Below are 16,726 nucleotides of genomic sequence, written 5' to 3' on the forward strand. Positions count from 1 at the left end.
GGGACAGCTATAGGACTGCGGACCAGTCCCTCGGCGGATTTTCAATCTTGGGGTACACGAGGAGCTGGGGGCGCATGTTCAGAAATGCCGAGGTTTCTGACGATCATGGTAGATTTTGTTCGGGAATTCTGTACCCATCACGGTGGAGTCGGCCGCACCAGGAATGATCCCACACAAGCTAAGGTTCAGCTGCTACGGGAATCAGAGAGATGAAGTTTGGTTTGGGGGGAAGTTCAATCAACCCCGTTTAGGGTAATGGTACATGCCGCTGAGCGGGCTTGTGGCCTGAATCACGTGTAGGCGCGTAAATCAAACCTCCCAGGACGCGTGCCACGGTGCCATCAAAGCCACACACCCAGCCGCGTCACAACCGTTACTCTGCTATTGCCTCCGCCCTGATCAGCCCCAGTCACATCCTTCCATGACTGACCATCACTTTGCAGTGGACTCATTCGTAGCTTTGTTGGGACCGCAAAATCATCTGCCAACATGGAGGTCGACGCCAGCAACGAGCCCAAGAAGGCGGGCCTTTTTGCTCGGTGCAGCTTTGTCATCATCTGCGCCGGCAGCTTGACTGAGAAAGACGCTGAGTCGGTAAGTAACGCGCCTCAAGTCTCGATTTCTGTCCCGCCGGGAACTAATTCAAGCAGTTGGCTAGCGAGCTGAGATTGCATGACGGCGAGGTCCTCATCGACAACAACGATGGCACGGCCAAAGACATTCGTGGCATCACGCACGTCGTCGCCACAACATCCGACTTCCATGACTTTCATGCTTATTGCGACGCCCTTATTCCTGTCCTCAAACCCGCCTGGATTCAACATTGTCTTGCGAAGGACCGACTGGTCAATACCCGCCAATACAGTCCTGACCCGCGTCTCTTCATGTCGGACGTTGTGGTGTGCGTGGCGGATCTCCCTATGGGCGATGCCGATGCAATTGCCGGTGGAATTCTTGCCATGGGAGGTCTCTTCTCGTCCAGACTCACGAACCAAATTACTCACGTAATCTCGCTGTCGATGGATTCAGAATCTTGTGTCCAGGTCCAGAGAAAGAAACTGAATGTGAAGATTGTGTTGCCACACTGGGTGGATGACTGTTTGAAACTGGGGAGGAAAATCGACGAGCAACCTTACATGCTTCCGGACCCAGAGATTTTGAGACCCTCGATGAACAAAGCTCCGACAGGGAAACGCAAAACGCCCGTGGAAGGGGCATCGGATCCTGACCCATCACAACAGAAGCCAGGCGTCGATCCACCACGCAAGCTCCATAAAGTCTTCAAGAAAAAGGCGGTGATGCTGGCTAGTGATCTGGGGATCTCACCATATCTTCGTGGCATCCTCGAAGGCATCATTACTGTCGGCGGAGGCAAGCTGACGGACGCCGTGTCCAAAACGGACATGTACATCTGCAAGTATCGAGAAGGCCAGGATTACAAGTTCGCTTCCAGGTCAGGTTTGGATGTTGGAAACTTGGCCTGGCTCTATTTCCTGATCCAAACCGACGAGTGGACATCCCCCATGCGGCGTTTACTACACTACCCGGTAGCGAGAGAAGGTCTTCCGGGTTTCTCAAATATGAAGATCAGTCTTTCAAACTACAGTGGAGAAGCGAGAACGTATCTGGAAAATTTGATCGCCGCGACTGGGGCCGAATGCACCAAGACTTTGAAACAAGACAACACCCATTTGATCACAGCACATGGCATGAGCGAAAAATGTTCAGCTGCGCAGGATTGGGGAATTCATATCGTCAATCATCTATGGCTTGAAGAGAGTTACGCCAAATGGAAGCTACAAAGTGTTACCGCCAGCAGATATACACATTTCCCGAAACGTACGAATCTGGGCGATATTGTTGGTTCCACCCAATTGGATCGTGACGTTCTTGAACGATGTTTCTTCCCGGATGAAGATGTCGACATGACGGATGCGCCCCCGACGGCAGCTATGCGTCCAGTGAACCAAAATGCTGTTACCGCCACCGAGCCCAAACAGCCTTCCGCCGCAAAGAAGGTCAACCGTGATCAAGCAGCCAAAGATGCTTCTGCGATCCAGCCTGACCAAGTTCAAACACCGGCACCACCGAAATTCATCGCGACTGGCAAAGAAAATATTACCCCATTGACGGGCAACGGCCGAAAATCAAAAGAAGCCGCGGCCGCACGTCTACAGAGCATGACCCCGGACATCCTCCTTTACGAAAAGGAGCGCAAACGAGTTGGTGGTGTTGTGTACGGTGGTCGACGGCAAAAGGACGAAGATCGAGTCCTGACGGGCCGAAAACGATCCGTGGGTGAAGCGTTGGAGGACGTGACGGACGACAATGAAGCAAAGAAAGGCAAGCGAGGTAATCCTCCTCCGGTAATGCATTTGATGGTTTCCGGCTACAACAAGTGGGTAAACCATGCAAAAATTGAAGAGAATGACAAGGTGAGGCGAGACCTTTGTATACCAATGCTGAAATCATTTGACTAATGTAGCCAGAAACAACTTCGCAATCTTGGGATTGTTTGCACGACAGACGCGAGCAAAGCAAGCCATCTAGCTGCTCCCCATATTGTTCGCACGCAGAAATTTGTCACCGCGTTGGCTTACGCTCCGTTGGTCATATCGACAAACTTCATTGACGCCTGTCTGGATGAAGATGAACTGCTTGACCCGGAGGATTTTAAGCTCGAAGACAAGAAGAACGAGGAGAAACTTGGCTTTTCACTCAAACTTTCTCGAGAACGAGCCCAGAAGAATCATAATCAACTGCTTCAAGGCCGGAGTGTCTATTGTATGGAGAACATTCACGGGGGATTTGATACATTCAGAGTCATCGTAGAGGCCAATGGTGGACGATGTATGCCGTGGCGAAATCGCAAAGGCACCATTGTTCCCTCGAGTCGAGCAGACGGTGAAGTCGGTACCGATATTGACATAAACAATGACGTCTACCTGTTGAGTGATGATCGAAAAGAGAATAGGAGTTTATGGGTTCGCTTCAAGGAAATGGTGGAGGGAAGTCGAAAACAACCTCGAATCGTTGCGGCGGACTGGCTTTTGGAAACTGCCATGTCTCAGCAACTTCTCCCGACGAAGCAGTACGAATTGGGGCTTGCTGCGTGAAGGGAAAAGCATCCTGTCACGACGGGTACAAATACCTGAATTGGGCCATTTCCTGAGAGACTCGGCGAATCTCTGTTTTGTATCGTGGAGGATAAAGAATTGTCAGAAGAATTTGACACCTTGCTGGTCGTCTGTTCCAAACACCTGGGCTTTGCCTTTCCTAGCCAAAGTGTTGAGGCTCTTTTGAAGAACCTCCATGTCCATCCCATAAAACTCTTGCTTCTCTGTTGCTTCACCCTGAACCAATTCGTACAGGGTCAAAACGGTTCCCTTTTGGCCTGTATCGTCCACCCAGGCCGCGATCATCGTCGCCCATTCTTCAGGTTTACGCCACCAAATCCATGCCGCCGACCGATCTGGGCCTATCCACTCAGCACGTTCATCACCGTCCTTGCTGGCCATGTAATCGATGACTGCTTTGGCGTCTTCGAGGCTCAAACGCTTCTTGAGTGTAGTATTGTGGAATAGTGGCGTATCTAGAGCCTCGATGATGGTGATCCGAAAGATACGATGGTGCCTGCAATACCTCTGAAGGAAGACCGACCATTTCCTCAGCTGGGCTTGACGAGTCAACGCCGTGGGTTGGAAACTGAAGAACGGAGGAAAGTTGTAACTCGTAGGAAAGACAAACTCAGAAGGGTTCTCCTGTTGTCGTCCCACAAATGCCATAGTCCTCCAGAGAGTAATCTCTTGTTTCACCCAGACCAAGTGTTTCTCACATTCGTGTAACCGTTATCGCCGTTTGGACGTTGCTCGGAGGGGATGATTCTCCTGGAATAACAGATTTTCCGGGCGGTCTTGGCCGGGCCCAAAAAGTCCCTCAGTCGCAGGTCGCGATTGTGAGAAATCCGCCGCGTTATCCATGCACCCTTCCGAAGAGAAACGGCAGACTCGTTTTTCGACACCCGACACCAAACGTCAACCACCACTCGCGCAAGCGCGCTCAAGTCTCATAGCGCGCCCGTCGATGTAAGGATAGCTTCCATAGACACATTATAGGCTCCTTCCACCGTCAAAAAAGCGCCGCCGCCTTCTGCGCATCCCTTACCACCATGCCTCGAAAGCGTACTCACGACGAGATGGATGCTCAAGAGCCGGAGGAAAAGAAGTCAGAGCCTTCTCTACTCCATAGGATTCGAAATATGTGGGAATTTGCTTCCGTGATGCAATATATCTTCTTGTTTGGCAAAGCTGTGAAGATCGACGAGGACTTTGACATCGAGGTACACCTTTTCATCCTCTTTTCCGGTTGAATTGCTCGGGATGCCATGACGGCGGAGTATTTTTGATGCACGGAATGGCTAACGTTCATCGTTCAGGATTTCGAGAATGAGTGCCTGAAGCCAGGCTACTCCGAAAAACTTGAAGAAATTGGCCTCACCCTTCTGAAATGGATCTCATCGCACCGCGGGCTCAAGTCAGTAACTCATCCCTGCTCCCTCTGCATCCTATTGACATTGACGCAGCTATGACATCTGGGATGAATATACTCGGCGGCAGTATCTGGCAAAGGCACCTCACCTCAACCCGTACGGTGATGACGAGGAACCCAAACGGTTTCGAGACTTCGATATCTTCACCAAAATCAGAATTCTACACCAGCTGACGGTGTGGACATTCTGGAATCCGGATCGCATGAGGGAAAAGATGACTGAACATCAACGTGAGGTAGATCAGCAGGAGTGGGTAAGTTCTTTCCACCCACCAAACACATTGTTGCGTCTAACATGACCCCCTCCCTCCCCAAAAGCGCATTGAAGAATTTGGATATGACAGAGAAGACCGACAATACTACCTCCTTGATGACAATCGATTCTACCGACGCACTGAGCCTCCCTTACCATCAGCTCCGAAAGCAAAACCGAAAGCAAACTCGAAGAAAGCAATCGCGGCTAGACGACGGGAGAACAAGCGAAGAAAGCTGGAGTCCGAAACACCAGGTGTCAAAGCCGAGGATCAAGAAAATGTTGAGGAGAACGGAATTGTTGAAGAGAAGAAGCTGGAAAGCTGGGAAATCGATACGTTGGGTGGTTTTAAATGGGAGTGTCTCGCCATCACCCTCTCCGACTATCAAGACCTCTGTGAGTCCTTCAGGAAGTCTAAAGATCCAAACGAGAAGGCTTTAAGAGAACGACTCATCACGGAAGTGATTCCAATTATTGAGGCCGCCGAAGAGAAACAACGTCGGAAGATGGAAAGACGCGAACGAGAGCTTTTGATGATGGAAAGAATGGTTGGAGCGAAACGATCAAGTCGACTAGCAGACAAACAGGAACGCGAACGGCGAGATGCCGAACAAGCCGAAGTGGAACGCAAGAGACAGGCCGATTTGGTGGCTGCTCGTAAGGAACAGGAGAGGCAAGAAAAGATAGAGCAAGAAAGACAATACCGACTGATGACCCGAGAGCAACGAATCAAAGACCGTGAGTACAAGCGACTGCTCAAAGAAGAGGAACTGGCAAGAGACGCCCTCGAGCAGCAGAAAATTGAAGAAGGCCAGTTGAGGGGTTCTGGCCGACATCTCAAGGAACGAATCGAAAGAAATAAGAAAGAGCTGGAGGATCTCAATGCTGACGAGGAATGGACCTTTGACTGTTCCGGTTGCGGAATGCATGGCAAGAACTTGGTTCGTCTTGTGGTATTTCCGGTTTGTGCCATGACTGACAACTTTCAGGATGATGGCTCTCACAGTGTTGCTTGTGAACGATGTAATGTTTGGCAACACAGCAAATGCTTGGGAATCTCGAAATCTGCAGCCGAGAATGACGACTTTCATTTCGTGTGCAAAGACTGCAAACGAAGGGAGGAGGATGCAAAGAAGCCAAAGATTTCACTCAAGTTCAAGGTTGGAACATCATCGTCGCCAGCGCCACCAAGTCCAGCACCGAAACCTTCATCGCCTCGAAAATCCAAATATGCCGGTGTTGAGATTCCTAAATCAAACACCGTCCGACCACCCAGTCCAGGCTCGATGGCAAATGGGCATCAATTTCAACAATCATCGCCGTCTTCTCAGTCAGGAAGTTCTCCTTACCGTCCACCACATGGGTTCATGCAATATCCTCACAGCTCACCTCAACATGCATATCTTGGTCCTCAACCTCGACCCTCTTCATCAAGTCCTCCACAGCCATACTCTTCAGCTCCAGGATTCAACTCTCGGCCGCCTTCTTCTGGATGTGGCTATCCCGTACAACCTGCACAACCGCGCAATTCTCACCAAGGTCCTGCTTCAAGCCCACCACCTCAAATGGTAGGCTATCATCAGCCCTATCACAATGGCATACAATATCAATACCAAAATTATCCCGGCCAACGGCCATTGGCGGCGGCACAGAACACTCCGCGTCAGCCTCCGCAAGCGTCTGCGAATACAAATGGACAGCCTATGACCAACACGGGACGACTTCCATCACCTGTCCTTCATCCGCCAACGATATCTCCTACACAAGGCAATATGGACGTGGGTCCTGTGGCTGGTATCCCGCAAAATTCGCCATCATTGACGCAGTCGACAATAAATGGGTCCGTCGGCTCCGTCAACGGCTATGTCCAAAGGACTGCAAATGGTATCTCGCCGCAACCACAAGCCACACCTGGACCGCCGATTCAGTCCCGATCGGCACAGAGTCCCACCACAGCCTCCCAAGCTCTCTCCGGCCTTTCGCCTAAGAAGCAACAAAGTCCGGTTCCGTCGTCCTCTCCAGCTCCTATACCCTCACACGAGTCTAGCAGCATGTCCCCATCCTCGCCGACCGCTTCTCGACAGGTACAGTCCGTTGGGGCTGGCCCCAGAGAGCGACGGAGTGTCAGTGGAACCCCTGTTCTTCCTCCGGTCGAAAACCTAAGACCAAGTCCCGAGCAGTTGCGGAACATGAGCAGTACGGAGCCCGTGCCGACGCCCAGAAAGCAGCTTCAACCTGGCGCACAACCGGGCATGGAAACGGAAAATGGAATCAAGCCAGGAGATGATGCCGCCGCGAATCCCGCGGGCACAGCAGCAGGTCAAGATCCTGGGATACAGTCGCAATCCCAATCGCACTTACAGCGTGATGCATTTCTGGCTGTGCCCAGGGGGCGATTGACGAATTAGCCGGGGCCACACTTTGAAGGGGCTTGAAGGAGTTTAGAAGCTTTGGGGTACGATTAAAACAACTTTGGCGATTGCAAGCCGACGTCAACGATGATCGAGCGGGCGACTTGGCCTTTGTACAAGTACCAGCACCCTATGAATCACGCACATAGTGGCCTGAAGGTCTTTGCCATGAGAAGATCCGTGCTGAAACTTTGGAGCTGTTGAAATTCGTATTCTTGTGGCACTCTTCTTTGTTGTCATATCTGTCTATTTCTTCCATATGTTTCTATGCTCATGAGGTGTTATAAGTTCGTAATGTAGGTCCTCTGTCCCCATTCCATGAGAGAATGAATTAGAAGCTCGGATTGACTTTAGATATGCGTCATCCATCATCAGACTTTATCCAAGCTCGTCCTAATCATCGGCTTACGCTGTGATTGTCATGTTCTTTGAAATTTTAGGTCAGATGAAGAGCTTCGAGTTCACGATTGAATTCCTGGAGTCTTGACTGTCACTGGAGAGGGATAGAGAGGTATTCCGGGGCGGAGGGCAAGGGTTGAATACGTCTGTAAGCCGCCCCCCGAGTCTGGATTCGAGATTTGTACGAGTTTGCATTGGGGTCAGTGCCTTCAAAACGTGCTGGGACGGGATGTTGAACGAGTGGACTGTGACCTGCGGATCCTCAGAATTAAGGCTCAATTGTAGATTTTGCCGCCATGTACCACGACGACTTTGTTGACTTCGCCATCGGGATCTTGGAGAGTACCTTCAACCCAACCTTCAATTCCCTCCTTCAACATTCGCTGATAGTTTTCGATCGTCGACTGACAGAACCATGCTACATGCGAAGCTGTTGTACATCTGGTTAACTAGATTGTTCATCCTCCTCGCTCTCGGTTGTTCTTGAATCAAAGTAAAACAGCCAGGGGTTATATGTCTGGGTCGCTATGCATAGGGGAGGAAGAGAAGAGCACTCACAAATCGTCAGATTCGGCACCTCAGTCTCCCCTTTTGCTGGGTCAGCAATTAAGGGACTTGTACCCGGTCCGGCAGGTTCTGTCTCCATGACGTCCGTCGCACAACCAGCGATCCAACCTTGGCGCAGAGCTCTAGCCAATGCCGCTTCGTTGACGATTCCCCCTCGCGCAACATTAATGATCAACGCGTCGGGTTTCATGGACTGCAGTTCCTTCTCGCCGATCAAATCAGAGGTGTCGTTCTCCTTGGGTAGACAGATTCCAATGACGGTCGCTCGGCGCAGAACCTTGTCAAAGGCAACGCGTCCCTCTCGGATGCTCGTGGCATTCTTGCGCTCACTTATCAAGACTTCTCCGAATCCAACGGCACGAGCGAGTTTTGCGATCCGCATTCCCAGGGTTCCGTAACCCATGATCCCGAGGGTTTCCTGCTTACAGCCCATGGGTGGTCCCCGCGGCCACTTTTTCGTCAACGTACCGTTTTCCCGCCACTCGTTGGTCGTGGTCACCGTGTTGTGAATTTGCACAACACGCTTGCGAGCCGCGAAGTATAGGCCGAGGAAATGCTCGGAGACGGCGTCGACGTTGCCAGCTGGACATTTCGTCACGGTGATACCCCGACGGGCACAGTCAGTTTTGTCCAACCATCCGATCCCCACCGCCATGATAGATAAGATACCCAGGTACGGTGCCTGATCCATGTCACGGGGCGTGACAGGGACGACGCAAGTAATGACGATCGTAGCATCCTTGATACGCTCGGATACTTGGTCCGGACGGGTCAAGGGATGCAGGTCAATGGTGTGTGGAAAGTTGAAGGTGGGCATTTCGGCATGGATGGATTCGAGCACCACGATATGGTGTTTGTCCTTACCTGGAGGAGGGCGTGGTGGGGATTTGAAGATGCTGGGCATTTTGGCAGCCTAAGACGAGGAGAGTTGCCGCGATGGATTGTGCCGTCCCTTGCACTCTGCGCCTATCGGAGTCAAATTCCCGGACCTGGGAGGAATTCTCGCCTTGCCAATTGTCGTTGTGATTGCCTTCCGAGTCCTGAAGAATGTGCGCTCCAGCACGAAAAACAAAGTATTTTTGCAGCTGTAATGGTACTTAGTCGATTTCTTTCCTCTAAATCCCGCATGAAAGAGACAGAGGAGAAGCAATGTGTGAGTTCTTTTATGGCGGATGCATATCCTTTCTCGGACGGATATATCGATGTCCTTGCGCCTTTGTTCACGGCCGGTATCTCATGCCTTTCTCCTTCCACGAATGTGTTGATCAATCAATGATAAGGGGAAGGGGCATAAATGTTGTTCTGGGATGGATCTCTCAATATCGTTTCTAATCTGTTGGACCTTGTTGAACCAGGATTCGACTCTGAAAGCTTCCACCCAAGGTCCAAGCTTATCCTGCAAGAATGTCTGAGAAACCCCAATGCAAAGATGGGAGAGATACACAATATTTGTATGTATGGAAAAGCTCACCAAAGCAACTAAAAGTAGAGATAAGGAAGAAAGAATAGGAGTAAAATGTTCAGTGAGTGGAAACTCGGCGATTTGATCTCCACTTCGGTACGCCCTTATATTGACATCGACGGCATTGCCGAGAAAACACGGGCCGGCAGACCGTGAATTGTATATCGATGTCGTGCAAGGCCGTATTGAACAAGGTCTCCTTTCCCTTTTTATCGCCAGGTGAGCCGTGGAGTTGGGACCTCGGTTGTTGGTTATATGGAATGTGCGACGTACCATTGGACCGGAACGTCCACGCGGGAAAAGTAAGTAAATAATACTATGATATACATTACAAACCTTTTATGCGCACATCCCAGTCCAAGCCCGAATTGACATGGTATGCTATCCAATGACCCCTGTCTTCTCCCATCCACCCACCAAACCTTTGGTATATATATATTATCTCACCATTCCCCTTTGTAACCGTGCTTCTTTCATAAATCATGATTCCAATTTCCAGGTAAATGTGGGCCGGCTCTCCCAATCTCTCAGGTGAGACTTAACTTCCTCAGTAAACTGGGGAAGTTGCCTTCTCCTTCTTCCTGTTTCTTGACATTCGCCGCAACCTGACTCTCCAGGGTCTCGGTTTCTATTTGGCCCAAAATCGTCTCGTCGTAGTATTTGTACAGTGTCCCTCCTTCCGTCCAAATCCTCCTCAATGTCACCACCGTCGCCAGAGCGGAGTAGACTTGATACTCTTCTTTCTCGATCTCTTTTAACCGCTCCAGAGAGGTGTACGATTTCTCCCAGGTGCCCTTGGTTTGTTTTTCGTACTCAGCCAGGATCTGGTGTGGCGTGGCAGTGAACGAATGTACAATCAGGGTGGTATTTCTTGACGCCGAAGTGTTGATGAGAGCCGCCACGACAAATTTTCCCACACTGCATCCGTTATCAGCATTAGGCCCCAAAATCTAAACATATGCTCAATCATACTCAGCCATGGCCGTGAAACTGACTGGCCCATCTCCATCTCCCAGGAGGACCGCCTTCTTGGCCTTGACGTCGAATTCACCTATTTCTGGCCTTGCCTTCATGGGCCCGAAATAGAGGTCGCTATAGGGCCCCGTCACCAGATAGGTGTGTTCTATTTTCTTCATCGTCTTCATATGTGCTCGAACTTTTAACTTGAGTTGGTGGGGGGGTTCCTTTGCCGACTCGGGCCAGTATTCGATGTCGGTGCCGTATTCGGAGGTGAAGAATCGGCGAACTCCCGCCTGTTCTGCCCAGGTGATCAGATTGATTTGTTTCTCAATGCCTCCACGGCCAACACAAGACACAATGGTGTCAATTCCTATTGGGTTTTAACCGTCTGTTAGCATTCGGCCCGCGTCATAAGCTGTGTAGTCACAGGCCTCCCCTTCTCTTCTTCACCTGCGGCAAGCAGCCTTCCCCGTGGTGTGTAACATACCGTCGCATGCTCTCTTGAAGGCAGATTCACTTTCCAACCGGCCGGTGAAAATTTCCACGCCCCAGGCCTCCAATGCGGCGATATCTTGGACCTTCTGGACCAGAGTCTTTTCACTTGTCAAGACGCATATTCGTTCAAAGTTTTCTCGGGCATCCACAATTGCTCGGGTGATGTATGTTCCTATCACGCCCGTCGAACCGATGATGAGGATGTTTCGTGTCTGCTGCGCCACGTACGGCGGCATGGCCAGGGCAGGGAGGAGAACAAAATGGGTGCGCGGCCGGAACAACCACCGGGACAAAATGCTAGTCGACGTTCGAGCCGCGGCCTTTGTTCCTCACCGTGAGTTGCCGCCGCTGTAAGTGGAGGAGATTACAACTAGAGTGCTGACAGTGGATCTTGGTCGCAAGGTGGTCTTCGACGTGGATGTGGAGAGGACATAAAAGGCACGAGGAGGGATTTGATGGAGAGACAAGGCTGGAAAATAGTGCAGACTCGACCAGGATTGATATTTGGAGAGGAAGGACGCGGGTGGAGGGTAGTTGCTTTTACTTTTTGCTTTTTTTGTCTCTCCCTTGAAATGAGTGTGATGGGGTCGGATCGGGCGCAGAGAAGGCGGAGACGTGATCCAGATGTCGAGAGAGCTGTCAAGTGAACTGTCTGGCCCCCCGGAGATCAAGCCAGAGGGAGTTCGATATTGAAATCAAGAAAATGAGGGGCCGAAATTCCGGGCTAGAAACCACCAAAAAGAAGCACGAGGTTGATCAACAGCAAAACTGGTCAAAGGCAAAACTTTAAAGTTTCAGTATTTAATCAAAACAGAGACGGTTGTGTGTGGTAAGATATGGCATCCGACGCCTGAGCGGCTACAGTACAGCCTCCCTGCAGCCCCTGATCCTGCGAAGAATGAAAATATATCACATCATGATCCCATTATCCACTGCCCATGCTCACAATTATGACCTTGATCAACGCGTACGTAAGCCTGCGTTGGCATGTACAAAACCTCGTCAGGGGGGAATTTCTGGTGCTTAAAGTAGATGTAAATCAATCTTGCAACGTGTCTCTCTGGTCAGCTCGAGCAAGCAAAGACGTAAATGAGTAGATGGGCATCAGTACGAGCGAGGCTGACTGAGAACGGCCGACCGGGGTTGTCTCGTGACACGCCAGGAGATTACCATCTATACTATATTTTCTTCAAAACTATCCACATGTCATTTCATTCTCTGATCCCCTGGGACCCTTTCGCATTTATCTCCCTCTTGGGAGAATTTCTCTGGTCCTCCATGCTCGCTGCGCAATTATTACTCTCTATTTCTGTCCTTTGGTGCCCCGCGAAGACGGCCCCCAATCCTCCAACGTCGCCTGAAGAGAATGCGCAAATACGAAACCGAAAGCGGAAACGTCAGCGAAACATTTTCCCCGGTTGGAACATTGCCCCCCCATCTAACGCGAAACCATCGGGCGATCGTTAATCGTACAATGAGCAAGGCAGACATCCGCAAGAAAAGCGTTCAAGGGCCCTCATTGACTACTACTCCCACCGATAAAAGAAGGCCGTTCGAAATGAGGCGGAACGGAGGACTAGGAATATTTCCATTTTGGCCAGCAATTACAGCAAAGGTTCCATTGTCCGGATATTTATGGTCCTGGTGTACGGAATACTCCTCCTTTGCTAGCCATTTATAAATGTGATCCCGGAAGCTGACGACCACTCTCCGTCCTCCACACGATGATTTCCCTCAGCTCGCGGGTCGGCCTGCATTCGCGTCCCTTCATCCGTCCATGTTGCCAGTCACGATCAAGTTCAACCAGGCACCCAACCTATACCCTGCTCTGGCCAGCTGCACTCGAGCCACGTCGGAATGGGCACTGTAATAGCTTCCGCTCAAGTCGCCTTCTTCCACCGCATCGACTCCACCACTCAACACATCACTGCATACGTATCCATTGGCCTCGTTTGCCCAAGTCATGGTTGTCGACAAGGTATCGTTTAAACGGGCCCCGTCGATCCAGCCATCCGCATCCCACCCATAATCCCCGGCGTTGATGGACGCGGTGAGATTTTTGGCAAACTCTTCAGCATCAGCGCCGTTTGCAAGCTGTTCCACAATCTCAGTATCCCAAATATGATGGAGGTTGGTGGCGTCTCCATCGTAGGTGACATCGATGTCGTTTCCGCCCACACTGAGCGCTTCGTCGTGCAATGGTTGGTGAAGATCTCCAATGAAATGAATCATGAATCTCACGGCGTCCAACTTGACGGCGTCGCCTGACTCATCATCCTGGAGAATAGAGGTGTAATTGACAATGGCACTGACGCTACATCCAGCGTCACTGCAGTCTCGATCATACTCCACTGAGCATGAGGATGGGGGGTTGTCATTGGCGTCGATGTAGTGTAGCGGTGCTGACCAACCTCCGGCACTGGTATATCGGTATGAATCAGCCCAGGTGGACACATTGGCCATGTAGTCCGCTTGAGTCGAGCCGAGGATATCTTTGATTGCGGCCTCGGTGGTCGACGAAACGTACGACTGGGCGATCCAAGCGACCGTTTGGTGCCCAAGAGTCCCCCAGGCACGAGTCAACCGGGTCAATGAGGCTAGCAAAAGAGCTGCTACGACGGGAATGATGGAATACATGGGTGTTGAGTTGTTGTCCGGCGAAGATACTTGTGTCTCCGGTCGACCAAGATAGATTATATACCGCGGTCGCTCATGATGAATGTTGTGTTCCGATGGGGTCGCGCGGATGTACCAAACCGACCTTTACTCCATCCGATCCAAACAAACCGTGAAGTGTGTTTCAGGATGATTCGCTCCCCCGTCATTGAGATATCGATCAACCGCTGTGATATCAGTGGATCATGTGGCACGGGCATGGTGGCTGTGACCACATTGGATATGGGCAGAAAAGTATTCAATTTCCTGCGGTGGTCCTTTGGCCAATCAATCAGCCTGGTTGGCGATGCCAAGACCAGGCATCGCGGGCGAAGCCTTGGAAGCAACGATGCCATGAGGCTCCGCCGCTTGCATGGAATGTTCTATTACCCCAACCACACCCAAAAAGAAAGGAACAATGCCCTCTCGACGTCGGACTCACTCGGCTTGGTGGCGCTTGGAAAGAAGGTTCAGTGCACTACCCGCAAGGATGAATCCGCACTGGTCCTTGCTCAAAGTGTGCTTGACGGCGATCGTGAAGCTTTCTCCATCTTTCTTCGTGACTTTGAGAGTGATTTCGCCCTGACCGTGGTTCTGCAGGGCGTCCCAAAGACCTTCCGTGTCTACTTGGTCGCATGCATCAAGTCGATCGTAATCTTCCTTGGTGGCAAAAGTCAATGGGACCACCCCCTGCTTCTTCAAGTTGGTTTCGTGGATGCGTGCAAAGCTCTTGGCCAGAATGATTTGGCCTCCCAGGTACCTTGGTTGTAGTGCAGCATGTTCTCTTGCGGATCCTTCGCCGTAATTGTCTTCGGCCACGACTAGCCAATGCTGACCCTGTCCTTTCCATTTTTTGGCGAGCTCGGGGATAGACATTTTTGAGCCGTCACTGTCGTACGCGACGTTGATTTCTCCCGTGGCCGCATTGACAGCACCAATCAGCGTGTTTTCGGCAATGTTTGGGAGATGGCCTTTGTACTTGAGCCACGGGCCAGCGGCCGATATGGTGTCTGTTGTGCATTGGCCCCTGACCTTGTACAAGACCTTCAGTCCTTTCAGCTCACCGTCTGGGAATGGTTTAAAGGGCTCCAAGAGCGCCAATCGGTCAGAATCCGGGTCGACAACCACTTGAACATTGGGGTCTGGATCAGCAGAGGATGGTAGGAATGCAGGATTGCCGATGGAGAAACCAGACGCTGGCAACTGGGCGCCTTTGGGGGGCTCGAACTTGAACTTCTTACCCGATGGCGTCGGGATTTCATCCAACACTGGATTGAAAGAGGTTGAACTAGCATATGACATGGCGGTCACAATTTCGGGCGAAGCAAGAAAGCTCATCGTCCGAGGGTTGCCATCGTTGCGGCCGGGAAAATTGCGGTTGTAAGAGCACAAAATGGCATTATCGTCGCCTTTCTTGACCCCATCGGTGCGCTTCCACTGCCCGATGCAGGGTCCACAAGCATTGGCCAGCACGGTGCCACCAGCGTCCATAAATATTTCCAGCGTTTTGCCGTCTTCGAGCGTGGCTCGGACCTGCTCACTTCCTGGAGTAATGAAGAAGTCGGATTTTGGTCTCAGGCCAGCAGCATGGGCTTGCTTGACCAGGTCTTCGGCGCGAGTCATGTCCTCATACGAACTGTTGGTACAGCTGCCAATCAAACCGGCCGAGAAGGTTTCAGGCCAATTATTGCTTTTGACCGCATCTTTGAACTTGGACAAGGGCGTAGCCAGATCTGGGGTGAATGGTCCATTGATGTGTGGTTCCAGTCCCGAGAGATTAATGGTGATCATTTGGTCGTATTCCGCGCCACTGTCTGCACGTAGAAAGTTGTATTGTTCTGACCCGTATGCAATTCCCTTGATAGCATCGATGATCGAGTCTCGCCCCGTGGCCTGCAAGTATGGAATGTGATTCTCAGAAAATGGGAATATGGAGGTGGTCGCTCCCACCTCGGCGCCCATGTTGCAGATGGTGGCCATCCCGGTGCAACTGAGCGTGTCGACTCCAGGTCCATGATATTCAATGATGAAACCGGTACCGCCACGAACAGTAAGCTTCCCTGCCAAGTGGAGGATCACGTCTTTGGCAGATGTCCAGCCACTTAGTTTACCTTCCAGGCGAACACCCAAAATCTTTGGAGCTTTGAGCTCCCAAGGAGCATCAACGAGGGCATCCACCGCGTCCGCGCCACCGACGCCAATTGCAATCGCGCCCAGTCCTCCGGCATTCGGTGTATGACTGTCTGTGCCGAGCATCATCAGACCGGGTGCCGCGTAGTTCTCTAGCACCGTTTGATGTATAATACCAGCGCCTGGAGGCCAGAATTCAATTCCATATCTCTTTGCTGCGGACTCCAGAAAGTTGAAAACTTCCTTGTTCCCCGCGATTGAATTCGGTAAATCTGTGTCCGCCCCCCTTTCACCAACAATCATGTGGTCGCAGTGGATACTAGCAGGTACGGCGGTGGAGGGCAGGCCGCAGGTCATGAATTGGAGGATTGCCATTTGAGCAGAAGCATCCTGCATAGCAACTCGATCGGGCTTGAGCTTGAGGTTGGCGTTGCCTCGAATATTCTTGCCATTGTTGGTGTTGGTCAACAGCGATTCGTCAGGATTGTCGAGGTGGGAGTAGAGGATCTTTTCGGCGAGGGTGAGCTTCCTAAGTCCCAATGTTGTTCTCACGTCTTCGAATTTCCTCAGGATCTTCTGGTAAGGAGGTACTGCGGCCTTTCGTCGTGAAGCTGATTGGGATTGAGTGAGGATCGCATAGCCACGACGATATCCTCGTCGCGTCGTGGAGCAGGAACCAAGGTCGAGTGGGCACCTCACCCGCGTTGGCGGTACCCGCTGTAACAAGACAGACATCCTTTACCACGGCCCTGGAGAGGGGGATTATGACTGAGACGAGAATTTCAAAGGATTCAACCCCCCAAACATTTTTTTTCCTCCATTTAGCGAGATTGGGGTAAAAAGGTG

At 51.3% G+C, this 16,726-nt stretch overlaps 7 protein-coding genes across 7 annotated transcripts; 2 read left to right on the forward strand and 5 right to left on the reverse strand.

The window, feature by feature from the left end:
- Positions 1 to 489: 489 nt before the first annotated feature.
- On the forward strand, positions 490 to 3,116 carry Z518_05521 (uncharacterized protein; the record flags this gene model as incomplete). The annotated part of the gene is made up of 3 exons (XM_013416333.1): positions 490 to 594; positions 651 to 2,435; positions 2,490 to 3,116. 3 exons carry the CDS (start codon positions 490 to 492, stop codon positions 3,114 to 3,116), a joined length of 2,517 nt encoding a protein of 838 aa, XP_013271787.1.
- Positions 3,117 to 3,218: 102 nt separating this feature from the next.
- On the reverse strand, positions 3,219 to 3,785 carry Z518_05522 (uncharacterized protein; the record flags this gene model as incomplete). The annotated part of the gene is made up of 1 exon (XM_013416334.1): positions 3,219 to 3,785. The coding sequence occupies one exon, from the start codon at positions 3,783 to 3,785 to the stop codon at positions 3,219 to 3,221; it is 567 nt and encodes a 188-aa protein (XP_013271788.1).
- Positions 3,786 to 4,168: 383 nt separating this feature from the next.
- Positions 4,169 to 7,209, forward strand: Z518_05523 (uncharacterized protein; the record flags this gene model as incomplete). Its single annotated transcript, XM_013416335.1, has 5 exons — positions 4,169 to 4,339; positions 4,436 to 4,533; positions 4,583 to 4,802; positions 4,867 to 5,742; positions 5,791 to 7,209. The coding sequence occupies 5 exons, from the start codon at positions 4,169 to 4,171 to the stop codon at positions 7,207 to 7,209; spliced, it is 2,784 nt and encodes a 927-aa protein (XP_013271789.1).
- A 677-nt stretch (positions 7,210 to 7,886) lies between these two features.
- Positions 7,887 to 9,082, reverse strand: Z518_05524 (uncharacterized protein; the record flags this gene model as incomplete). Its single annotated transcript, XM_013416336.1, has 2 exons — positions 7,887 to 8,041; positions 8,170 to 9,082. 2 exons carry the CDS (start codon positions 9,080 to 9,082, stop codon positions 7,887 to 7,889), a joined length of 1,068 nt encoding a protein of 355 aa, XP_013271790.1.
- Positions 9,083 to 10,167: 1,085 nt separating this feature from the next.
- Z518_05525 (uncharacterized protein) lies at positions 10,168 to 11,331 on the reverse strand (the record flags this gene model as incomplete). The annotated part of the gene is made up of 3 exons (XM_013416337.1): positions 10,168 to 10,558; positions 10,613 to 10,970; positions 11,088 to 11,331. 3 exons carry the CDS (start codon positions 11,329 to 11,331, stop codon positions 10,168 to 10,170), a joined length of 993 nt encoding a protein of 330 aa, XP_013271791.1.
- Positions 11,332 to 12,862: 1,531 nt separating this feature from the next.
- On the reverse strand, positions 12,863 to 13,732 carry Z518_05526 (uncharacterized protein; the record flags this gene model as incomplete). Its single annotated transcript, XM_013416338.1, has 1 exon — positions 12,863 to 13,732. The coding sequence occupies one exon, from the start codon at positions 13,730 to 13,732 to the stop codon at positions 12,863 to 12,865; it is 870 nt and encodes a 289-aa protein (XP_013271792.1).
- Positions 13,733 to 14,188: 456 nt separating this feature from the next.
- Z518_05527 (aconitate hydratase, mitochondrial) lies at positions 14,189 to 16,615 on the reverse strand (the record flags this gene model as incomplete). The annotated part of the gene is made up of 1 exon (XM_013416339.1): positions 14,189 to 16,615. One exon carries the CDS (start codon positions 16,613 to 16,615, stop codon positions 14,189 to 14,191), a length of 2,427 nt encoding a protein of 808 aa, XP_013271793.1.
- Between the last annotated feature and the right edge of the window lie 111 nt (positions 16,616 to 16,726).

The sequence above is a fragment of the Rhinocladiella mackenziei genome, assembly GCF_000835555.1.
Source record: "Rhinocladiella mackenziei CBS 650.93 unplaced genomic scaffold supercont1.4, whole genome shotgun sequence".
In the NCBI taxonomy this organism is placed as follows: Eukaryota; Fungi; Ascomycota; class Eurotiomycetes; order Chaetothyriales; family Herpotrichiellaceae; genus Rhinocladiella; species Rhinocladiella mackenziei.